We start from the raw sequence: 26,487 nt of genomic DNA, 5'->3' as shown, positions 1-26,487 counted from the left end.
GGCCAATTCGATTGGTTGACATTTCTCTGGTCCCAGCAGAACCATTAGGAGTGGTGGCCACTGCTGGGATTGCATTTTGTCCCAGCAAAGAAGAGCCTGGAGCTTGATGACAGGTAGGTTGAGGGGGGGTTCTTCTCAGTGGGGGCAAGAAAGGGGGGTTGTGAGGGGTTGAGGGCCAAGAGGGAGGGAACATGCCACAGTGTGTGTGGGGTGGGTGGTGGGGGGGGGGGGGGGGGAGCTGGGGAGGTGGACAGAATGTTGGGCGGTCTCTGAAGGGGGCCTTTCCCACCCAAGGCCCAAGTGGGCCTACCTGCCAGGCTTCCCACTCATCGCCAACCTCCCGACAACCTAAAAATTGTGATCAGGCAGGAAATGGCCCATGAGTGGCCATGAATTGGCCTCCAATGTGCCTCAATTAGCATGAGACCTCGCCCACTGACAGTTAAATTGTGGTCAAATCCCCGGTGGGCGGGTAAGTGGTGAGAAAAGTGCCCACAGGGCCCCTCCCCGCTGCAAACCTGCCTGCAGCCGACTGGAAAAACCTGCCCATTGTCTACCACAAACCTGAATCACCTTTCAGGAAGTGGGGAGTGTCCTGTTGATCTGACATTATGGGTTCTTCTCTCTCTCACACCTTGCCTCCACGCTGGTTCATTGTTTTCACTCAAAGCCCTTTGCCCATTTTCTCACTTCAGATGACCATTGCCCTCAGTCAGTGGCTGGGATTTCCTAAAAGTCAGCCCCATGTTGCACTGCACTCAGTGAATCTGCAGCACATCCTTGTAGTGTCCTTTTTTTTAAATCTGCCCTGCTTTCATCTGCCATCCACAGTTCATAAAACACTGCAAAAACAGAAACAGAAATACCTGGAAAAACTCAGCAGGTCTGGCAGCATCGGTGGAGAAGAGCACAGTTGACATTTCGAGTCCTCATGAACCTTCATCAGAACTAAGTAAAAATAGGAAAGGGTGAAATATAAGCTGGTTTGGGAGGGTGGGGTGGTGAGGGGGGGAGGGGTTGTTGGGACAAGAAGCCAGTGATAGGTGGAGATAACCAAATGATGTCACAGACAGAAGGACAAAGAGGTGTTGAAGGTGGTGATATCGTGAGACTGCGCGATGACGTCGGGATGCACAGGCCAGTGAGTCTAACATCAGTGGCATTGGAAACATTTCTGAGGGACAGGATTAATCTCAATTTGGAGGGGCAGGGATTAATCAGGGATAGTCAGCATGGCTTTGTCAAGGGGAGATCATGTCTAACAAATTTGACTTGCTATGCAGATGAGGGTAGTGCAGTTGATGTAGTCTACATGGACATCAGTAAGGCTTTTGACAAGGTCCTGCATGGGAGAATGGCCAAGAAGGTACAGCCCATGGGATCCAGGGCAATTTGGCAAATTGGATCCAAAATTGGCTTAGTGGCAGGAGGCAGAGGGTGATGGTCGAAGGTTGTTTTTGCGATTGGAAGCCTGTGACGAGTGGTGTAGCACAGGGATTGGTGCTGGGACCCTTGTTGTTTGTAGTGTACATTAATAATTTAGACATGAATATAGGAGGTATGATCAGTAGGTTAGCAGATGACCCAAAAATTGGTGGTGTCGTAAATAGTGAGGAGGAAAGCCTTAGATTACAGGACGATATAGATGGGCTGGTAAGATGGGCAGAGCAGTGGCAAATGGAATTTAATCCAGAGAACTGTGAGGTGATGCATTTTGGGAGGACTAACACGGCAAGGGAATATACAATGAATGATAGGACCCTAGGAAGTACAGAGGATCAGAGGGACCTTGGTGTACATGTCCATAGATCCCGGAAGGCAGCAGCACAGGTAGATAAGGTGGTTAAGAAGGCATATGTGATACTTGCCTTTATTAGCCGAGACATAGAATATAAGAGCAGGGAGGTTATGTTGGAGCTGTTTAAAACACTAGCTAGGCCAAGCTGGAGTACTGTGTGCAGTTCCGGTCGCCACACTATAGGAAGGATGTGATTGCACTGGAGAGGGTACAGAGGAGATTCGCCAGGATGTTGCCTGGGCTGGAGCGTTTCAGTTATGAAGAGAGACTGGATAGGCTAGGGTTGTTTTCCTTAGAGCAGAGAAGGCTGAGGGGGGACCTGATAGAGGTATACAAAATTATGAGGGGCATAGATAGGGTAGATAGGAAAAAACTTTTCCTCTTAGCGGAGGTGTCAATAACCAGGGGGCATAGATTTATGGTAAGAGGCAGGAGGTTTAAAGGGGATTTGAGGAAAAATCTTTCACCCAGAGGGTGGTTGGAATCTGGAACACACTGCCTGAGGGGATGGTGGAGGCAGAAACCCTCACAACATTTATGTATTTAGATGAGCACTTGAAACACCATAGCATACAGGGCTACGGGCCAAGTGCTGGAAAATGGGATTAGAATAGATAGGGGCTTGATGGCCAGCATGGACACAATGGGCCTAAGGGCCTGTTTCTGTGCTGTATAGCTCTATGATTCTAACTTAGTTTTGTAAAAACCCTATAAGACTCAGTGATTTTACTACTACTTAATTCAAGGAACACATCCCACAATAAATACAAATTGTAAAATAGTTGTGGGAGTTGTTTCAATCTTCCCTCTGGGATTTGAACAACTCAGCATTTACCAACTGATGTGCCATAACACTATCTAAATGCAAGCCTTGCTTTCTTTAGGTGACCACCACACAGAAAACATCATTGCTCGAGAATAGAAGCGATCATGATTCTGGGTTTTCGGAATGTATGTTAACAGAAAATGTTGAGGAAATTTGTGCTTGGTCTCCTTGGAAAGATGGTGTTGATCGTTTTGAACTTTTCAAGATTCACCATATTAATAAACAACTAAGACTCGGCTGGTGTCAAAATTTGCAGATGATGTCAATTTGGGGGCTATAGCTCACGCATATGGAGGTCTGCACCAAAATATAGGGAGACATAAACAAACTTGCAGAGTGGCCAGATATATGCCTAATGAAATTCAAGATAGCAAATTGCGAGGTGGTCCATCTTGATGGGATGAAAAAAGGAAGCAACTTATTCCTTGGAAGGTGAGTCAAGGCACTAAATGGGGTGCAGCAGCAAAGCGATCTGGGATGCAGAAACAGCAAGCCAACTTCTAGGTCAAAGATTTTGAGAGCTTGCTGTAAGATATTATTATAATAATGGTAGCTGGATTCTACAAATCCCCAGGTTCAACAGCTACACTCCAGTGAGCCTTAAGTAAGGACAGAAAAATATCAAACTCGTATGCATTGAGATTATGAACACTGTCGAAAACGTTTTCAATATTAATTTATTTCAGAATTATTGCATCTTTGTTTCTATTTCTTTTGTAAATTGCATTGAGCTCCCAGGGCAGTGTCCCTATGTTAGTGTGAAAATACTGCCAGAACGACCCAGACAGGTCACTTCCTGAAGCCTAATCAAGGCTGCCATCCGGAATAATGCTGTTTCCCATGATCCTGGTCCCTTCACTGCACTTCAACGTTATGAGGAATTTTATTTAAAATGAAAACCACACTTACAATTTTCTTCAATTTGATGTTCCAACTGTTGGGTTGTGGCAGCATCAGGAATTATGCAATCAACTCATAACAGGTTGAGTGGATCTGTCATATGTCATTATTTTCTGCACCGGGGAATATACTTCTAAACTTATTCCATTGGCTGGAAAATGCGTTCGCATGTCCAGTGATCAAGAAAGGTGCTACGTAAATGCAAGTTCTTTCTTTTTCCCTTCTTCCCCTCCCCCACTCTCCCCTCCCCCTTCCACAAACACAAGCTTTTTATAAACAGCACAAGGGAAAGTAAAACCTTTCACGGATTGCGAATCTGCAGCCTGATTCACCCTCCGCCAGTTTCCTTTCCCATCGAAGCCTGTTTTGCCTAAGATGAATTTACATCTGGAGCACTGTTGGATTGACCCATTACGCTTTACTGGCTTTTTATCACAAGCAGGATGACACCATTACCAGGCATTATTTAAAGATAAGAAAACAAAATCAGGGTCTGATGTAGTGATCGCAGTAAGGTTTCCAGTTACAAAACTTCAACTGTCATCCTTCCCTTGTGGAGGGTTCCTCCAGTCTTCGAATCACATCAGTTCTCTAAGTTTTTGTTCAGGAATCTTGGCAAGATGCCACACCAATTTAACCTCACTCCCCAGTGGAAAAGCTCACAGAGCATGATCACACCCTTACTGCAAACTCATCAAACCTCATGGATTAGTCATGAGAATCTGATACAGCGCAGGAGAAGGCCATTCAGCCCATTGTGCTTGTTATGGCTCTTTGATCGAGCTATTCAATTAATGTCACTCCCTTGCTCATTCCCTATAATCCTGTATTTTTTCCCCTTGAATAATATTCCAATCCCCATTTGAAAGCTTCTATTGAATCTGTTTCCACCACACTTTCAGACAATGCATTCCCTATCATCACAACTCTCTGTAAAGGAAAGTTTCCTCATCTTGTCTTTTATTCTTTTGCCAATGGCCTTCAATCTGTGTCCTTTGGTTACCAAACCTTCTGCCACTGGAAACTGTTTCTCTTTATTAATTCTATTAGCCCATTCATAATTTGGAACATCTTTATCAAATCTTCCTTTAACCATCTCAGCCATTCAATGGGGGAACCAAGTCTCACCACATAACTGAAGTCCCTCATCCCCAATACCATTTTAATAATTCTCTCCTGCACCTTCTCTAAGGCCTTGGCATCCTTCCCAAGTCTGATGCCCAGAATTGAACATAGTACTCCTAGCTGAGGCCTAACCAGTATTTTATAAAGAATCACTATAACTTTCATACTTCTGGATTTGAGCCTGGAGATGAGTTCCATGCAGTTTTTAACTGTGGAGGCAAACGGACAGATCATAGCGATTGGTGGGGTTGTGGGGCGGTCAGGGGGGTGGAGGAGTGGGTGGGGGGGGTGGGGCAGTGGGAGTGATGACTGTTGTTTACTGGGTAGCTTGTTCAGCATGGAGGGAACACTCCTGCTCCCCCTGGCCCACAAGCAGTGCTGTAGAGACATTTACCTCAAGGATTTAGCCCTTTTCACCTCCTTGTACCTGTTGGGTTTCCAGAGGCCAGGGACAGCAGGCAGCCTGTGGTGTAAAGTTGAATTACCATTAAAATAAAAGCAGGGAGCCTCATTACAAAATGACTGACTGTTTCCCTCGAGTGGATTGGTTGCCACGTTCCTCCCACCTTCACTAAAGCCAGAACTGGTCAGGTCCCAGTCGCATTGGATTCCTTTTTCAGGTTCTTTGCACTTTAGCCTATGACATGAGCCAAGCCCACCTGCCCTTGGCAGTTAAGATTGAAACCTATGCCTCTATTAGTATCACAGGCAGCAGCAGATCCCAACCTTCGCTGAGTGGTGCATTCAACCAACCGAGTCACTGGGGAAGTATGAGAATATTTTTACAGCTAGCCAGCCCTGGTTACACAAAGACACATGTGGTGGGCGAAGGATTAAGTCCTTCGCTGCTGCATTCATTCACAACGAAACCTACTGCCTTAAACAGCCATCGCGATTTATTCACAATGTGTAGCCCTTCACCATCAAGTTGACCTGCACATGTTCCAATAACAATGACGTGGTGTCAGTGACACTCTCACTTCTGAGACAGATGGTTGAGGGTTCAAGTCCCACTCCAGAGACTTGCGGAGACTCGACATCAGGGTCAGGTGCAGGGTCCCAACACCGCACCATGTCGGGAGTAGTCACTCGACATCGATTTTTTCTGGATTGGCCAATTAATGGCCAGGGGGCACACTCGCTGTCTGGCGCGCTCTCGAAGCTGGAGGACAAATAGGAGGGTCTTCAGCACCAAAGGAGCTGCAGCCTGCCTTTGCAGGTAAGGGAGAGAGAATTTTAAAATATTTGAAGTAAAAGATGGCCACAGCTTCCGGACCGCCATTATGGAGGCGTGCCCCTTTCACAGGGTAGCCTACGGCTGTAACTGTAACAAGGTGGGTGGGGGAAGGCCTACAGGCCAAACTGCAGCATTGCCCCCTCCACCCCGATCTGCCACCAGGCAGCTGCCGTGTTTCCGATGGCGCAGGACCTGCAGTCAGACTCAATCCGGCTTCTGGGAAAATGGCTCGAGGGAAGGATGGTAGAATTACGTGCCTTCCCAACTCAGCTCCTGCCCAATATCAGGGCCTAAATCCTGCCTTTGAGCTCTGAACATCGACTGACACTGCAGCAGAGTGCAGCACTGACAGAGGTTCGATATTTCAGAAACATGAAACCTGGGCCCAATCTGCCTCCTCAGGTTGGATGTAAAAGACTCCATGGCATTGAAGAACAGAGGTGTTATCCCCAATGTCCTGACCAATATTTATCCTTCAACCCACTTCTCTAAACACAGATTATCTGTTCATAGCTGTTTGTAGGAGCTTGCTGTGTGCAAATTGGCTACCATATCTCCCACATTACAACAGTGGCATACTTTAAAAACTAATTTGTTACGCAGAGTGCTTTGAGGTTGTCAAAAATGATATACAATTGCAATTCTGTCTTTCTTTCTACTTACAGGAGAGTCCGTAAGACCAAACACATCTCGAACGTCTCGGACTGGCTGCTTGTTCTTTCTCCGGGTGGTTTGGGTGTAAGTGTCTAGTCGCCGCTGGACAGCTGCAGCCTGTGCTCGGGTCAGTGTGGACAGCAGAGCCATCCCATCCTCTCCAGCGGAACCCGAGACAAGGGTGGACAGGCCTACCTCCTGCAGCCACTCCGCTTCCATTTCTCCCTCTGCAAAAGGCAACACAAGGTCACATTTATTAAAGCGGAAAATCCAACAATCTGACCAGGAGGTTGAGCGAAGAAATAGAATAAAAGTGAACCTTAGGGATATGCAGGCATTTAGTCACTATCTGTATAGTTACACAATTTTAAAACTTTTTTCACAGGATGTGGGTGTCAGCATTTATTGCCCATACCCAACTTCCCTTCAGAAGGTGGTGGTGAGCTGGCTTCTTGAAACCCATGTGGTGTAGGCACACTCCCAGTGCTGCTAGGAAGGATTTTGACCCAGCCACAGTGAAGGAACGGCCATATATTTCCAAGTCAGGATGGTGTGTGGCTTGGAGGGGAACTTGCAGGTGGTGGTGTTCCCATGCATCTGTTGCCTTTATCCTTCTAGAGGTCGTGGGTTTTGAAAGTGCTGTCAAAGAATGTACATCACAGAAACAGGCCATTTGGACCAGCTGGTTTATACCACAGCTTATGCTCCACAAAGCCTCTTTCCACCCCTCTTTATTGAAAACTATCAGATTTTCAAGGCAGTTGGGAGAGTAAACACAGGCAATCCTTTGCTGGAGGATGGAATTCAGAACTCTATTGACAAAATCTCTTGCCAAGGAATGTTACCGCTGGAGTAAGGATGGGGAATACATTCTATGGCTAAATCTTACGATTCATTTAAACGAAAAGGAGGACTATTGTGACTTTCCAGTGATTGGCCAATGGCTGTGGTCCATCTGTTCTAGCAGTGAAGAGGCTCACCGCAATTTTGAGACCCAGCCTCATTTAAATCTTGCAAGTTTGGTGCACCAAACAGGCAATTGTATTATTCATTCACAGGATGCGGAAGTCACTGGCAAGGGCAGCATTTATCGTCCATCCCTATCTACCCTTGAGAAGGTGGTGGCGAGCTGTTTTCTTGAATAGTGGCATAAGTGGCATTTCTTGAATGTGGCATACTTGGCCATTTTAGAGGGAAGTAAAGAGTAAACCACATTGTGGAGGGTCCGGAGTCACATATTGGCCAGACCTGGTAAGGATGGCAGATTTTGTTTCCTCAAGGACATTAGTGAATCAGAAGGGTTTTTAGTTGACAACCAGGTAGTTTTACTACATGGTAGTTCTGAAGAAGAGTCATACGGACTCGAAACGTTAACTCTGTCTTTCTCTCCACAGATGCTGTCAGACCTGCTGAGTTATGAGGAGAGGTTGGAGAAACTCGGATTGTTCTCACTAGAGCGACGGAGGTTGAGGGGCGACTTGATAGAAGTTTACAAAATTATGAGTGGCATGGACAGAGTAGATAGTCAGAAGCTTTTTCCCAGGGTGGAAGAGTCAATTACTAGGGGACATAGATTTAAGGTGAGAGGAGAAAACTATAGAGGAGATGTGCGGGGCAAGTTTTTTACACAGAGGGTAGTGAGTGTCTAGAATTCGCTGCCAGAGGAGGTGGTGGAAGCAGGTACGATAGTGGTCTTTAAGAGGCAGCTTGACAAATACATGAATAGGGTGGGAATAGAGGGATACGGACCCCGGAAGTGCAAAATGTTTTAGTTGACGGGCAATATGATTGGTGCAGGCTTGGAGGGCCGAAGGGCCTGTTCCTGTGCTGTACTTTTATTTGTTCTTTGTTTTTCCAGGTAGTTTTACGGTCATTATTACTGATATATCATGCCAGGTTTATTAAATTAATTGAATTTAATTTCCCGAGCTGCCATGATGGGAAGTGAACGCATGTCACCAGGATTACTAGTCTTAATTTAATCACTATGCTACTGTGTCCACTGTGCATTGTTGTATTGAAGCCTCAAGAATGAACCAGGGCAATCGGCAACAAGGCAGGTTGTGGAGTGGGGCTGCGATTATGAAGGGTGGGGGTCCCAGAACAGCAGCAACTCAGATAATTGTTCTGGGCCCCAGAGGAGCTACTACTTATTCCTCTGCAGATCACTAAAGGAATACAACACTTTTAGCGGGCCTCTTTGGTTCTATTGCTTCTGGAACTGTACAGAGGCTGTGCTGTGCTGGCACTAACCAGTTCCAACCTAATGTAGCACACATAAGTGAGACTTATTTCCATATTTAAATGGAGCCTCTTGACTAGATAAAACAGGCAGGGGCTTTGGACACCAGTGGAAAGACCCTTTCCAAATGGAGCTGGCCATATTGCCTGAGTTTAGGTAGCCCCAGCAACCCAATTCTGAGGACATTACCGCCCAGTTGATATATAGTAAAAGCAAGATACTGTGGATGCTGGAAATCTGAAATAGAAACAGAAAATGCTGGAAAAACTCAGCAAGACTGGCAGCATCAGTGGAGAGAGAAACAGAGTTAACGTTTTGAGACCACTTCTTCAGAGCTAAAAAGAAGCAGAAATGTGATGGATTTTATACTGCTTGAGAGGGATGGAGCAGGTGGAACAAGATAAAAGGCCAGACCCACTGAGTTTTTCCAGCATTTTCTGTTTTTACACCATCCAGTTAATGCCAGGCAAAAGAAGTCATAATTGGCCAATAAATCCAATCGATGACATTTGGACATTATCTCAACTATAGGAGGCATGTCAACAATCCCCAAAACTGCGAATGGCTTCATATTTTAACAAGGGCTCCTTCAATGTTTCAGTTTTTAAAGGCTGTGCAATGTGTGACCTGATTCAGAGAGAGCAGGAAGGTGCAGTGTCCAATCCCCAGTCTCTGCTGATTTAGCTGATATCAGATTGGGATGGGGTGAGGGACCTATGCAGATAACCTCATATCTATAAATTGGGGAATGGGACGATGCACCCAACCATCTACTGAAGGTAATCCATGCCTTCATCATCCAAACCATTAATTTTTCAAATGCACTGGCTTCAACCTCACAAACCTCAACTAATCTCAAACTCTGTGGCCAGAATGCTCTCATGCATTAAGTTCCGCGTACCAGTAAACCCAGCCCTGCAAAGATCCACTGCCTTCCAGTCCCCCATCAGTGACTAGTATTATGAACAATGTATAATTTTAAGTTGAATTTATATGTGTATTTGTGTGCTAAGAAAGGTAAAAATGGTTTCAGTTTCATTTAAATTTTGTTCATGAGCCTTGGTGCCTGGGTGTCCAGATAGATTTGTGACTAAAAGGTGAGGTCTTTTGGGGGTTTGTTTGTATATGTACATTTTAATGAGGTTTTACAACCTCAGTTGTAACCTGACATTAAAGAAATGGGTGAAAAGGGATTGAACAATCAGTGATTCGGCAAAAAAATCACCAAGTAGAAATGCTTTACTGTTGCCTACAGTGATCCAGGGACACAGACATGGAAAAGACAGGAGTAGAGAGGGGGTGTTCAGTGTGTGTGATTCAGAGAGAGAAGACAGGGATTTGAAGCTTTTTGAGAAGAACGACAGCAAGGCTCATGGGAGAGTAGTTAACTGAATAATCAGTTATGGGTCTCATTAAAGTGATCAGTTTAGCAGAAGCGCTACTGGAAGACTGAATTTAGAGAACTCATTTGTTTGCTCTGCAGTTGAAGAAACAGTGAGTTTAGAGTGCAGTTTTTGGTGTTCCAGGGAGAGACATGAGTTAGGTAAGAAGCATCAAGTGAATACTTAGGACTTCATCGTAAGAAACTGTTTGCAACGGTACCAGTCCCAAGTGAGAAGCCTTTGTGTGAAACTAGTGGTAACTCTTCACTAGCTTATGTTTCTGTAAAGATATTGCTGGGGTAAAGGAATTGTGGAAATTTGAAGTGTCTTCTTGCATTTGTATTGAGATCTTTTCCAACCTTTTTGTCTGGTGTAATATAGTTCACTTTTCTTGTTTAATAATATTAATATTATTCTTTGTATTTAAAAAAATAATCAGCAGGCTCCTGTGTATTTGTTCAGTAACTTTCCTCCAAGGTTTCCAAAAAAAAGTTAGGATCTATCAAGCCAGGTTTCACTCTGGAATCTGACTTGCTCAGTATTAACAGCAGCTGGGATCTTAACATCAATCATTTATCCCCCAGCTCTGTATTACTAACTGTTCAAATTATGTCACTGGAATTCAATCCTTCAGTCACTCTTTGGAGTTGTCTCCCATTTCTCTAAGCCACTACCACTCAGTCTTCATTCTTCAGAACCTATTTCTTCAATGTGTTTTCATTCCACCCTGCCTTCATTTTTTACTATCGCTTGCTTCCTGTCTTACTGCAAAACATTCAATTGTTCAATGTGAGGAATGCAATGCACCCATGTGATAATTGTCATTGATACCTGGGATGGGAGGGTTATCTTATCAGGAAAGTTTGGACAGGCTGGGCCTGTATCCATTGAAGTTTAGAAGAATGAGAGGCGATCTTATTGAAACACATAAGGTCCTGATGGGACTTGACAGGGTGGATACTGAAAGAATGTTTCCTCTTGTGGGAAAGACTAGAACTAGGGGACCCAGTTTAAAAAGAAGGGGTCTCCAATTTAAGACAGAGATGGGGAGAATTGTTTTCTCTCAGAGGGTCGTGGGTCTTTGGAACTTTCTTCCCCAGAGAGCAGTGGAAGCAGGGTCATTGAATATTTTTAGAGCAGAGGTAGATAGATTCTTGACCAATAAGGGAGTCAAAGGTTATCGGGGGTAGGCAGGAATGTGGAGTTGCAGCCACAATCAGATCAGCATTGTTGAATGTATGTATTGTGAGTGAGTGTGCATGTAAACATCAGCTGAGGAGTGAAGGATTGACCTTGGCTCTGATGCCCTTTCATGATTAGCAAGTGAATGGCTATTCATTCATTGGGTAATAGTTCTGGGGGAGTCCAACATGAATCAGGGTCTTCAGATGGATGGAGGTGGGGAAGTGAAGCACATATTAAGTAAATAAGCTCTAGTAAAGGAGCTGGAAGATCAATTTGTTTCTGGGGAAACACTACCTCACAATCAGTTTCTAGATCTCTGCTTTCCTCGATACTTTAATGGTTCTCATGAATGCCCCCACTTGCCCTGTGTGACTGATGCTAACAATTTGTAATTGCTCCAGTTCAAGATAATATAGCTGAACTGGCACAACCAAACAAGCCCACTGAACCCAAACAAGCCCATTGAACTCCCACAGGCTCTTCATGGATTCTTGTATTAGGCAACGCCCTCTTCCAAAGCATTAACTTCCACCTACAGACGATTATGTAGGTTGATCCATTCTAGATAGAGCATTGGCTAATGTTTAAACCTCGGCTTTGTTTACTGTACATTATTCAGCAATATCATAAGACTAATCTGAGGATAGAACTCCCTTCTGAAGAGGCTAGGGTACACCACTACAGAAGCTGATAGCCCTACATTGCCTAGTTCAAGCAGCCCTTCTTTACATGTGACCCTAAACAGCAAAAAACAGCAGCATTTTCAACCATCATGAAAGACTTACCTGGCACTCACATACACACAGCTTCCATCAGAAGTCAGTGAATGGTAACCAAGCAATGCAATTGCTACTTGGGCCAATTGTACAGCCCCTACCATTACATTGAGTGTACAGTACAGAATCAAGCCATTCAGACCCACATGAGCCTTTTTCCATCCTACTTCATCTAACCCCAACATAATTTCCTTTCTCCTTCGTGAACTTATCTAGTTTCCCCTTAAGTGCATTTTGCCCAGTTTGAGATTAGTAAACGCAGCACTGAAGACAAGCTGAAATTGGCATCTTTGTGACCTGCAATACCGTAGCATGCAGCATGTTTATGCAATGAGCTCCCGAGAAATCAGAATTCTAAAATCTCTGCAGTGATGCACGAGCACACCTATGCCACATTTTACAAGGGTGCAGAATATATACAACTCAGGACAGAGTGGAAGAACACAAACTTTCAAATCAAAATGACATATTGCAGCCAATGAGCTAGTTCCAGTCATTAATAATTCCCTCCATTATAGTTGAAGAATGTGACAGAAACAAATGCAAATGAACTTAAAGTAATCAACCTGGAAGTACCAAACACTGCTTCATGATAATAGTAGCCACATGCTGCAATATAACCACATTTTAAAATATGCAATAGTCATAAGTAACTGCTGCTCCTCAACTTAGTAATCCTAGTTTTATACATTAATAATAAAACAGAGAATGTACAGGAGTAACGTGATACATAGCTTATCCCAATGAATTGCTCAGACTTTGCTCCATGTTAATGATGCTATGTTAAATAGTCGTTTGGTAGTACAAAACTTGAGTGTTGCTGAAAAAAGACAATTTGTCAAAGCTTTTCGGCATTCGACTGGATGAGAAGAGTATACAGTGTTTAGTTGTTACTTCCCCTGACATTGGTATTCTTGCGATTGTCCTGATGAGTGCAAGATGAAAAGATTCGACAAAATGTCTTCTTTCAGCGATTCTGTGTTAATGGGACTTGGCGTTTTACTATTGTAACAGCTTTCTATCTATATGTCAACATGTCTTCCAATGCTAGTTGCAGTTACATAATGGCCACTTAATTGGTGTACAAAGAAGCTCCGCTTTATAAATTATCAGGGCCTTTTTTGCTGATGGGTTAAATGTCACATCTCACTGATCACTAGGAGGCTCACTATCACTCACCATCAGGTGTCTTGGCTTCCACTAGGTTCTGTTCCTCTTGTCCATTCTGACTGCTCTCCTTAATGCTCCTCACTTCACTCCAAAAGTCCTCCATCGAGGAGCTCTCCACAGATTCCTGAGATATGGACCGGCCAAATACCTGCGGACACTGCAGCTCTCGTGAAACAGATGAGCTCATCCTTCTGAAATGTAGCTTCCTGCGGAGAATAAACGGGCCTTTTAACTGGAAGCCTTGACTGCATACAGCACCACAGAGAATATCGCACAGCTGGTGCCCGCCCACAGGGTCAAAATGCAAACAGTCACATCTATATCTGATTCCTGGATTAGCAGGGCACAAGACGTCCTTATTCATTTTGCACGGAGAAATTGCTTACCTTTTTTTTCTTAGCTCCACCATTCCCCCCCATGGTGAGTTCTCAGTCTCTTCTGGGGAATTGTAAAAGTGCTCCCTTGGGCAGAGAACAATCAAACCAAAAAAAAAAAGAAAAATCACTCTCCGCATGAACCCTGCAACCAGCTCAAAGCAGAAGTCCTTGAAGCAGCCACCTGACCAATCAGTGGAGGGGTGCCCAGTTTGGAGGGTCACAAAGAGCAGCAGCAGCATTGTAATGAAGTTCCCGCTCTGTTAATTAAGCCTCCAAGCCCAAAGCAAAGATGTCAAGAGGCAAGAAACTAGGTTGGAGGAAGAGAGAAATTGTGCATCAGAAGAATGTGAAAACAATTTTACTTCTGGAAAAGAGATACTTGCCTCTTTCAAATCTATCAGAATGTGGCACCCTTTCAGTTCTGCTCCTTCCAGAAGTAACCTAGTATGTACTGACCGAAATGCTTCACTGAGGTATTTATAATTTTGGATGACAACAGCTGAGGCTGCCATTTATATACCCATCAAAGTGACTGTGACAAAGAAGATCACTCAGCGTCTTGTGTTAATACACTGACATGGGTAATTGTTTTGCTGAAGTGCTCATTGAGTGGTACATCATTGGGGGAGATGGACATAGACAGCACAGGGTTAGATTAAAGCTTCATAGAACAATTTGGGAATAAAAGTCATTGATTGATTCTTCATAGTAATGAAAAACAGAGAGTGAACTGAGATAAACTGTGAGGTAGGCAGCTATAGCAAAACCCACGAAACCCCACAGCAGCACATGCTGTCACAACTCAGATAGCCAAGTGGTGAAGGGTGGAGCTGGGGCCTACTCTTTACACTTACAAATATTTATTTACAGAGTCATGCATTACATATCATGCAACTCCAGTCCAACAACCAGGCTTTCAACCTGCACCATTCCCAGTTAATGCCCAACACCTGAATAGAATAAACCCCACCCCGCCCCACCACCCTGACCCCCATTGATATACGATTGGCACATGCCATAGGTTTTGTGAGGGAACTCCTGGGCCTGGATTTTCATCGAGTCGGATTGTCTCAGGAGTCCTTTAAAAATGGCGGACAGGCCCAGTTCCGGGATACCCAACACCATTCCCAGGTCTGTCTAATTTTCGGGGTGATTTTAAAGAGTGCGGGCTGTTTCCCGTCAGAAGCCCGGATCCGGTACTCCCAACCTGACCAGCTCCATTGCGGAAATAGGCATGTCCTATACATCTGTAATTTTCATGGAGTCAGTCCAGGATTTTAAGGAGTCATGGTTCATAACCCCTTAGAGGAGCCGTGAAACCTAGTCAGCATGTGGGGACCTTTTATAAGGTAAGTTCAAAATGTTCCTCTCATGTTACACCAAGTTACGCCCCCCCTACCAACCTACCCCCTCAGGCCCCTCATATCACCTATGCCAAATTCTGCCCTTCCACCCACTCCCTATGGCCCCTCATGCCCCCACGTCAAGTTTGTTGACATAAGTCAAATGGTTTCAAGTGTTTGTTGTTTGTGGTTTTTGAAACTTCAAAGGGCCTTGAAAATTGACACTTTTATTAGCTTGCCATTCAGACTTCTTTTCATAGGAGAAAGTGGTCATTGGACTACACTTTTTTAAAACTTTTTTTTAACACATCTCACTATATACTGTGGTGTTCATTGGTTCTAAAAGTGCACTGTGGGACAATGGGCATGGAAGTGCCAGATATTGGCATGGGGGCATGACAGGACATAAGGGGTGGGTGGAAGGGCAGAGATTGGCATTCCGGGCATGAGGGGACATGGGGGTGGGCAGAAGGGCAGAGCTTGGCATTCAGGACATGAAGGGACATAGGAGGTGAATGGAAGGGCAGAGATTGGCATAGGTTGCATGAAGGGACATAGGGGGTGGGTGGAAGGGCATAGCTTAGCATCTGGGGCATGAGGGGACATAGAAGGTGGGTGGAGGCATGAGGTGGCATGAATGGGGCATGGGGAGTGTTTTGGAAGGTGAAGCAGGTATGAAGGGTAAGCGCTGGAGGGCCTTTCCTATCAAAGGGACATAGACCCACAGCACCGAGGGGGGCCATTTAAACAACCCGCCTCCACACCTGACAGCCCATGTGGCTACCACCGCACTTCTTCCCAGCTCACACCCAACTTCCAGAAATAAAAATCCCCCCTTGGCAGGCACTTTCTCCCGAGGCGGGTGGGCCAAACTGGGAATTTTCTCAACTCCCCCTACCTGCCTCGAGGATGAAAATCCAGGCCCTCGTCTTAGTTGCTCCCCTTCTCTCTTGAATGCAGTGATTCATGCTGAGGTACAGTTCAACAGAGAACAACAGTCTTCAGCTGCCTTGCTAAAATATTCATTCATGATGTATTGACAGTAATTAATAGGACATGCTAAATGGCCCTTATGTATTGTGGAAAAGCAGAGACATTTGGGTTCAGATTAATAATACATTATAAACAGAACCAAAAGCTAATGGAGGGTCTCAAAATCTCCCTCTGTATGTTTTGCTCTACACTACATATAAAGAAAAATCAGTTGTGACACACCAAACCTATGAGTTTAATTATTTGATCATGATTTCTGTAGCTGTTGTTGAACTCAACAGAACATACACATCCACTTCAGACACTTAATGTGGGACAGTTTTCCAAGATTTCCCACCCATTATCCTGTTCACATGTAGTTTATCTTGCTGGGATGCACGCGCACACACACGCGCACACACACACACATACACACAGGCACAAACACACATACACGTGCACACACACACCCACACACACACGCACACAGGCACAAACACATTGCCGTGGAGGTAGGCAGCACACAAACTTGATGTTGCCATCTCATTTACCCGCTTGTAGCATCGGTCCAAGTGGGGCCTGCACTTCTGGCTGCCTGAGCACTCGCTAGGGGACTAAATGGTTAATCCTGACAGCACATTATGCAGTCAGCCTGCTTCTCTGAAAGGGGAGCTGCACCCAGTGGAAGGGAGATGCTGCCTGTATACTGGTTACATATAGGAGCTGCGAAAATGGAGTAGAGAAGGAGAGGGCTCCTAAGTTCATGGATGCAGTGTTGGAGGCCTTGGTTATCGAGGTAGGCAGGAGAAAGGAAACCTTGTTTTCTACAGGAATGGGAGCATTCCCTTCCCTGGCCGATGCAAGGAGTCTGACCCTGAGAGCCTGGCAGAAAGGCCGCAAGGAATCTAGTGATCTCACGTGGGTGGTTAAGGTTAGTGAATGCATCTTCAAAGGACCCTGTTCACACCACAACACCAATTTTTCACACTGCTCAATGCACCATACCCCCATCTCCAGTCCCTGGCATCAGGAGTCACATCTAACAACCGGATACCCCACAGTACGTCCAGAAACTTTGCAATAGCGCAACTTAGTTTAAATCACCTGGCCTCCAAGCTGGTGCATGGGCCTTTAAATAACTCTAATGGCGGGACCCTCTTGAACGATGCGAATGTTTGTTAGTAAATGACAAGTGAAGATCTCGAATGGACCTGCGAGATGCACCAAATCAGCTGATATGGCAGTATGACGCCATGATCTGGCCGGTTGGGAAGATTCTGGCGCACGTACAAAATGCCCACACACATGACCTTCCCAACAGAGACACTGTGCACTCCAATCAGAGGATGTCCAGATAGCCCAGCACCGCCTCCAGCAATGTTACAGAGCTCAATTTCACACCCACAGTCTTACCCTGCCATCTCTTTCCTCCATCTCAGGTTTCCTGATTTCCAACAGCCTGAGTGCCCAGCAGGTTCTGCAAGTTGAAGCATCTTTTTTGTGGAATCACTGTTATAAATAGAAACATTCCCACCAGTTGTTCATTACAGTCGAGAAACCAACTGACACAACAGAATCAACAAGGTCCCTGGGATCCCTTTTATTATAAATCATCGCAGCACTCCTGATCAATAGGATCATGACTTCCCAACCTTGGGAGATACTCTGAGCTACCTGGAATGAATCAGTTTCTACAGCAAGTCATTTGATTATAGAGCTCAGAAAATATTAAAAAGGCAACATATTCTGAAGAGCTCTGAAATCTGTTGTAAATTCCTTTAATGTTAGCTTGTTGTTTATCCTGAGTTTTTTCTCTCCTGTCTGCACTGTTCACAATGTTGATACATGCACTGCAAGTACCAACTGTACAGATGATAACAGCCCAGGTTCCATCTTGAGTATGTGGCAATCCTTACGGGGGTCAGAACAGTCGGCTTCAGTCCCACTCCTCTAACCACTAACCATACAGCCTTGATAACTAGAGAGTCCTCACGGCTAACCATTGACTCCTCACCCCTAACCATACAACCTTGATGACCAGTGACTCCTCACCGCTAAACACCGACACCTGCTGTGAAGTTCACATGTAGTGAGTTAAAGCGAGGGTAAAATTACCATCAGCATTAACGCCTTGCCTTTTCCACCCCTCCTCCACATCATTGTCAAATAGTCTGCAGACATTTCTGGTTCTTGCTCACAAGTATGGAATGGCCAGTTGGCTATTGGAGGTCAGGTGTCCATGGAACTAAATCCCAAGAAGAATCAGTGACATGATTTCTCCTTTTTTCCTAAATCTTGTGCTAGAGGTTAGGACAAACAAAGCCAAGTGAGTGACAGTGCAAATATTGATTTATTTTGTAGTCACCTCACCCTAGTCCATCTACGAGCCAGTAAGAAGTTAGCGCTGCCAACTGGGAGAGTGCAGTGTTACTACATGTTTTATATATTTTGATGTATTAAAAAGATCCCTCAAGTTGTGGGAAAAATCCTGTTCCCTTTGGTTGTGCATGAACTTTCCTGCCATTTTTTGGCAGAAGATGAGAAGTGCAGTGGGGTCAGTCAGAAAAATATTTAAACTTGGACATTAAAGTATATCTATCAACACAGTTTCTTGGCATAAGGAGATATAGCCCTAGTCATCCAAATCTTCTATTTGTTTTGACAGTAGCTCTGATGCACATATAGATGGCAAAGTCCCACCCTCAACTCCCAGCTGAGCATCCAAACTCTTTCACAGTATCCTTAGCCAGGCCAACAAACCATCAGTAAATCACAACATGCATATTTGACTCCAATAAGACAAAATGCAGCTGTAATATATAATGGACAGCCCATTCAAAATATCCCATTTTACAGCATCACCCAGAGTTAAAATTATCCCCAGGGTGTCAGCCTGTTCACAAGTGACCCACCTCACCATATAAATATTATATTTCATGACGGCCAGATCATCAAGAAAAGTCACCACTTTATGTTTTCGTGTTGTGAAGAGATGACATGAGAATGCAGGCGTGTCATAGGCTTGGAAATGCAACTCCTTCAAACTCATGCCTTGAGAATGCAGACAGTAGAATTTAAGAATGCTTTGCTGGTGAGGAAATGGGTATCTGCGCAGTTTTTTAAGGCACATGGGCAGCTGCAAGTTTTAACACGCCAGTCCCCTTCTCCCCTCTCTCCATCACACCTTTGAAGTATCCTATTCACATTGACAACCCTGCCTAATGGCCAACAAATGAACACATTCAGTCTACAGTCCTTGACAGATTTAGCACTCGTGGTCCGACATGCTGGCCAGTCGTGTCTCCTTTTGATTTCTAGTGATTTAAAAATAGAACAATGACTTCAGTCAGGGCAATGGTAAGAGCATTAAATTGGTATCTGTATCTCCAGGCAATGGAGTTAATAAACACCAACCCTGGTTTCCTCTCCTGATTGTGATCCAATGACCTCGTAGAACAAGTTGAGAGAGGATCATTGCAGTCAGATTGTCTGCTCAGCTAGCTCCAACTGTCTTGGCTCCCACTTGAAGGCTAAGGGCCAGAGTGAGGTGCTAGGAAGGCATCTCTTGTCTCCACATGGCTCACTGTCTTCAGGAAAGCAAGGTATCCATTAAAAAGATAAAAATAAAATCCAGGTACACTGCACCATGACATGCTATATGGGGCGTAGAAGAATGGAGAGATAAATGTTTCAAAACTCCAAGAGCATGAAATTATACTTTGAATTTTGGCACACAGATGCTTACAACATCAGTATGGAATTCTTTCACTCATATTTAATGGGAGAACCTGGTTAATGCTCCAGTTAAATTGCAACCAGAGGAATTTCAACATTCATATGCTAATCTTCGCACTGTGTAAGTTGAAGGCTTTTTTTTTGGATTCCATGACAATAGTCAGGAATGAGAAGTTGCATAGCATTTACAGCTGAGGAGCAGGCCATTCAGCCCAACAGGCGGGTACTAGATCCTTATTAGCCTCCTCCCAACCCATTTCATCTAACCCTATCAGATTAGCCCTTCATTCCTTTCTACCTAATGTACTTACCAAGCTCCCAATAGTTCTAGTCATCACTCAGTAACAGGATCAGGAGCAGAAATGCACTACACCACACAGTGATAGCATGTCACTTATACTATTGACTCGCTAAACAACAAGTTCCCAATCTCAGTCTTCCCTATCTTTCAAAATCTACTGGTCCTTAAAAACCAAGTTGCGACATTACCTGACCTTTACCACTTGATTTACTTTGTCTTCCCCCGCCTTCACAGCAGTGCAAAATTAAGCTGTGAGGACAGGAGAGAGAACCACCTGAACTGGGATTCATCTGCTTTTTTAAATTCATTTATGGAATATGGGCATCATTGGCCAGGCCAGCGTTTATTGCCCATCCCTATTTGCCCTTGAGAAGGTGGTGGTGGGCTGCATTCTTGAACCAATGCATGGCAGTAGAAGCAATGAATAATGCAAAAGCCTGCTAGTGGAGGTTCATGCCACTGTTTATTGTGGCTGTGAGAGAGAGAGAGCTCTCTCCTGTGGGTCAACTGTGTTGTTTTCATTCAGCTGGCCTGTAAAATCTCTTGGCCAGCTGGTCGTGACAAGCCAGGGGCCAGAAACGGGAGACATCATTGAAAATTCACAAATGGCCAAGTTGTGCCCCAGTGCAAATAGTGCCAGAAAATTAGAGAACTATTTCTTCTTGAAGTTTTGTAATGCAAAATGGTCAAGAAAAAGCTAACTCTTAGTACCGTACTGTTGTTTAAACTATAGAGACCCCCTCTCTCTCTCCCTCAACAAAGGCAAGGTCCAGAATTTTAGGCTCGGCGAGCAAGGGTGGGGGGGCGGGGCCCACTCGCGAGGCACAAAATGATGTGGGGTGATTTTGGGCGTGCGTCCCAACGTCACTGTGCGTCATTTAGATTTTCAGCTCGTCGAGCATGCGGCCGAGTCGGCTGCGCACCCGCTGCACAGTCAAAGGCCTATGAAGGCCATTTAAAAACTAATTAAACCAATAAACTGAGCTGCCCGTCCAAACTTAAGGTTGGCGGCCAGGCGAAGAGCCCAGGCGGCCTTCGCATTTTTCATGGAACCTCATCTACGGGCGGGATGAGGTTTCAGGAAGGGTTTATAAATTGAATAAAATTTTTAAAAATTCATTGACATGTCCCAGCTCATGTGACACTGTCGCTATTTAGCTTTTCTTTATTTAGCTTTTGAAAACGTAAACTAATCCCCCTGAGGCACAGAGGTGCCTCAGGGAGATTTCTGTGCTGTGCGCGAAAGGGCACAGGCCCCACTCAGGGAATCCCTCCACCCACCCCCCACCCCCCCACCCCCGCCCACCACATCCCCCCCACCCCACCCGCACATCTCCCACCCCGCCCGCACTTTCCCCCCCCCTGCCCCACAGAGAGCGCTCAGCGCTTCTGGGTGCACGTCACACTAGGCAGGCCTTAATTGGCCCGCCCACATAAAATGGCGGCATGGACCCAATAGGCGTGCCTGCCCCTGCACAACCCTCCCCAACGGGGGGAGGGGGGGGGGAATTCTCCCCAAGGCTTTTCAACTCATTTTTCATTCATTTGTGGGATGTGGGCATTGCTGGCAAAACTAGCAATATGATCCTAATTGCCCTTGACAGCAGCTAAGAGTCAACAACATTACTGTGGGTCTGGAGTAACAGGTAGGCCAGGCCTGGAAATAATGGCAGATTTCCTTCCCTAAAGGGGATTAGCAAACCAGATGGGTTTTTGTGACACTCAACGTTAGTTTCCTAGGGCAGAATTTTGCCCTTGGTGTGCGGGCTCGGCGGGGGCGAGCGGGAGTGGTCAGGGAGCCCACGATCCGGCCACAACCACGATTTCACACTGGCGGGCCAATTAAATCCCACCCAGCGTGAAACACGGGTGGCAGCGCTCAGTGCTGCCTGTGTGGGGAGGAGGAGGGCGGGCGCGGAATGTCACGCATGCCCGCGGGGGTGCACACTGGAAAAGCTCCCGAGGCACAGAGCTACCTCAGGAAGATGAAGATATTTGAAAATTAAAAATAAAGAGTTTTGAAATGTTAAAAAAAATGTCCCTGCTCATGTGACAGACATGTTATGAGTGAAATGTTAACATTTTTATTTAATTTTTAATTGCTGTTGGAAACCTTATCCCACTCGTGGATGAGGTTTCCTAAAAATTCCAAAGGCCGCCTGGCCTTTTCACCTGCCCGCCAACCCGTAAGGTTGGACAGGCGGCGAAAAATTTAATTTAGTTAGATCTCTAATGGTCTTAATAGGCCTGTTAATTTTCGGTGGGCGCATTGCCAACTCCCACACGCGTCCGCCAACCGAAATATCACACAAGCGCGCAATGATGTCGGGACACTCACCCAACATCATTGCATGTCATTTTGCGCTAGTTCGGGCCATAATTACAGACTAGCTTTCAATTCTAGATTTTTTAATTAATTAAACTTAAATTCCACCAGCTGCCATGGTGGGATCTGAACCTATGTCAGTCCAGTGACATTACCACGACACAACCATCTCCCCCAATATGTTATCTAGCTCTTAAAAATGCAAATAGCAGTTTATTTCTTAATATACTATGGCCAGGGGTCTTCTGTTCAGCGTCCTGGGGTGGGCCCCGCTCGCCAACGCGTAAAATGACGCGTGGTGACGTCCGGCATGCGTGCGTCATTCCGATCTTTAGTTCGGCGGGCACGCACCGGAGTCGGCTGCACACCCGCCGAACAATCAAAGGCCTGTTAAGGCTGTTAATAATCTAATTGAAGTAATTGTCAGGGCTGCCCATCCAATCTTAAGGTTGGCGGGCAAGTGAAGAGCCCAGGCGGCCTTCACATTTTCCATGGAACCTCATCCACGGGCGGGATGAGGTTTCATGAAGGGTTTATTAATTCAATAAAACGCTTCAAGAAAATTCATAAACATGTCCCAGTTCATGTGACAATGTCACACGAGGGGACATGCCTGAATAATTTTATTTATTCTTTCTTTCAATTTTTTATAATGAAATTATAATGAAATGCGCTCTTTCGCATGCAAGCCCTGACTCTCCCTCCTCCCTCCGCCGCACAGGTAGCGCTGAGCGCTTCTGGGTGCGCATCACGCTGGGTGGGCCCTAATTAGCCTGCCCACGTAAAATGGCGGCGCGCAGCCGATCGTGGGTGGCGATCGGAAACGCCCACGTCCGCTCCCGACCGTCCTGCCTGACGGGTAGAAAATCCTCCCCTTTGAGCCCATTGTTATTAAAGTGTTGAAAAAAGATGCTTTGTATGTCATTAAAATAGTATTACTGATCACTTTATCTGAGTTGATTACTGTGTATCTGTTGACGGACAAGTTCTCTGTTCAGTACTGTTGACCTTTCCACATGTCAGAGCTATTCTTTTGCCTGAGCCAGTAATATAAAACAAGATCAAACAAGCAAATGGGACCATGTTTGCTCCTTTCAGCCACAATTATTTTGGACCTTTATTTCCACATCACAGCAATGGGATCAAAGTCAAGCTGGAAAATCTGTCACTTGACTTCAGCATTAAAGATAGCACAAATCTGAGTGTAACAGGGAATATGGAGCCATAAAATACAGTTGTTGCTTTCACCCTGCCTGCCTGGTGTTATCTGGCCATATTAGAGGGAAATTCTGTCTAAACAAAATTTCTTAGAAGGTGAGTTCCAGTATGACAAAGAGAGATCAAAGTGTGATTGTGTTTAGTGACAGGTGGTTACGGACTCTTAAAATTTAGTACCACTGGAGACAGGGAAAGGGGAATAAAAGGCAATCAAAAATGCAATCACAATCCAGCGATTGTTCCTTGCTGGAAAGTGAGTTTATCCAGATAACAGTGAGGACAGGGTCACACCACGGTATTCCCAATAGAACAGTTTAACAGCACTCACAGTGCCAATTCACAACTGAAGTCCTTATCATGATGCAAAACCTGATAACTATAGGTAACCCAGCACAACTCAGGATCTTCAGGGGGAAAAGGGAGAATATTAAACAAAGGAAAGACTTGCGTTGACATCCATGACTTGCGAGACTTTCAAGACCTCAGGGCATTCCCAAAGCCCTTTACAGCCATTGAAGTTCTTTAGAAGCAAAGTCACTATTGGAACATGGGCCAGAATTTCACCTTCGGCCCAACACGCCCGAACGTAATATGACGCGCGATGACATTGGGCGTGCGTCCCGATGTCATCGCGCACTGGCATGACATTTCATTCAGCGGGTACGCGCCAGAGTCGGCTGCGCATCCGCTGGTAATTGAAAGGCCTATTAAAGCCATTAACAAGGTAATTAACTTGAAATTTACTCTGCCCGTCCAACCTAACAGTTGGTGGGCAGGCGAAAAGGCCAAGCGGCCTTTACATTTTTTAGGAAACTTGATCCACAAGCGGGATGATGAGGTTTCCTAAAGCTAATTCAAATTATATAAGAACTATATTTTGAATTTAAAAACATGTCCCATCTCATGTGACACAGTCACATGAGGGGACATGTTTCATTAAATTTTTACTGTTGTTATTAATGTTTTTAAACAGCGCTTCAATCTCCCTGAGGCAACTCGGTGCTGCTGCTCGCGATCCACGCAGGACGGGCCTTAATTGGCCTGCCCGCGTGAAATCGCGGGCGGCGGTCAGCTCCCCGACCACCCCCGCCCACTCCCGCTGACGAGTGAAAAATTCTGGCCATGGAAAATGCGGCACCCAATTTGCACAGAGCAAGCCCCCACAAACAGCAATGTGATAATGCCCAGATACTCTGCTTTTTTTGTAATGTCGAGGGATAAATATTGGCCAGGACACCTCGAAACTCCCCTGCTCTTCTTTGAAATAGTGGCCACAGAATCTTTTACAACCACCTGGAAGGGTAGACAGGGTCTCGGTATAATGCTTTGGCCAAAAGATGGGCATTTCATCTAAAAGGGCTACAGTGTTGGGCTAGTACAGGGTGGTAGGACATAGATTCAGTCTCAGCAATCATACATATAGTGACTCCAATCTTGGCAGCGCTATCAAGTGGAGTTCTGGGTATATACATTCACCTTGGGCTTTGGCACAAAGCAGTATCAGATCAACTGCCTGTTATATGCAGCACTCGATATTCTACTGTAATCAGTGGAGTTAAACATCAGGAGCTGCGTAAAGCAGGCAGTCGATCCGATACTGCTGCATCAGATGCAGATACAGTTTACATCGCAACCCGAACTTACCACTACTAACCATGACTAAAGGGCGGCCATATTTCAGAAGGGCTTGTTCTCGAGTGGAATCAAGTGCGCCTGAAAGGTTTGGCCAAAATCTAAGTCAGTACCTCACAAATTTCTGAGAAGTTAACATGAAATGAATGGCATCTTTCATCTGTCTTGTTACATTATTTCCTGCCAAATAATTAAATGTATTCAGTTGGAGTGGATGCAGCCACTATCCAGATTTTGCCACAACAGCCACTTACCTCCCAGACCTACCTGTCCCACCTTTGACATGTTAAATGATCAACAATCACATTCTATACAAGCCAGTGTAAAATCAGTTCCCATGGGGCATAGCCTGCTCCTATTCGCTGTCCGAGCTCATACATCATTCAACTGATTTGCTGTTTCTGGGGTGCTGTGCTGTGCACAAATTTGATAATTTGGAATTTATTTGGCTATGCTTAAGCGCCTATATTTCAAAAGTCATTAATTAAAGGTGATGTGCTTTGTGACATCCCGATGTGGCATAGTATTTAAATACAAGGGGCCAAGCTTTTCATGGTGTGCTGGTGCGCGCCCAACCCGCTTGAGCGTCCCGACGTCATCTCGCACTCGCACGATATTTCGGTAGGCAGCTGCGTGCGAGAATAGGCAGCGCCTCAGCCAACAATTAAGAGGCCTATTAAGGCCTTTCACATAGTAATCAATGGTGATTTTTCATTGCCTGTCCATCATTATGGTTGGCGGGCGGGCAAATTGGCCAGGCGGCCTTTGCCTTTTTGAGGAAACCTCATCCAAGGGCAGGATGAGGTTTCCGATATTAATTTTAAAAAGATAGAAACGTTTGAACAGAACTTACATCAGCCATATGCTCAGGTGACTGATCCTGACGCACGAGCATTTTTGTTTGGCATTTGAAAATCCTTATGGTTTTTGAATTCTTAAGCTCCCTGAGGAAGGAGCTTTCTGTGAGCGCTCCACCATGCCCGCGCTGACTTCAGCACTCGCCCTCCTCCCGCCCCCGCCCCCACCCCAGCAGTGCTGAGCATTTCAGCCGTGCTTCCCAATTAATGGCCAGCCAGCATCAGATCGTGGTCGGGGACCAATCACGGGGACGGCTGCTCCGAGGCCCGCCAACAGCACCCGCACGCCAAACTCAAAATCCTGCCCAAGTCTTTCTTTCATTAAATTCGAGAGTTGAACTTAATTGCCATGTTGGATGGCAGACAAAGGTACTCTTCTAGTTGGAGTTAACGTTTACCTATCTAACACTAATAGAGCAACGTAAAATCCA

The 26,487-nt window shown here is 45.3% G+C and overlaps 1 protein-coding gene across 1 annotated transcript in view; it reads right to left on the bottom strand.

Moving 5' to 3' along the window:
* arhgap28 (Rho GTPase activating protein 28) overlaps positions 1-26,487 on the bottom strand; it is a 163,421-nt gene that overhangs the window by 64,154 nt on the left and 72,780 nt on the right. Inside the window, exons 2-3 of the mRNA XM_078535969.1 lie at positions 13,305-13,501; positions 6,550-6,767 (exon numbers count right to left, since the gene is read on the bottom strand). Coding sequence (XP_078392095.1) covers positions 6,550-6,767; positions 13,305-13,482 — 396 coding nt within the window. The 5' untranslated portion in view covers positions 13,483-13,501. The remainder of the gene's footprint in view (positions 1-6,549; positions 6,768-13,304; positions 13,502-26,487) is intronic.

This window comes from Cetorhinus maximus, unplaced genomic scaffold (genome assembly GCF_964194155.1).
Source record: "Cetorhinus maximus unplaced genomic scaffold, sCetMax3.hap1.1 HAP1_SCAFFOLD_790, whole genome shotgun sequence".
Taxonomy (NCBI): Eukaryota; Metazoa; Chordata; class Chondrichthyes; order Lamniformes; family Cetorhinidae; genus Cetorhinus; species Cetorhinus maximus.
Note: the sequence above shows the minus strand (reverse complement) of the source record. Positions and strands in the feature narration are given on the sequence as shown.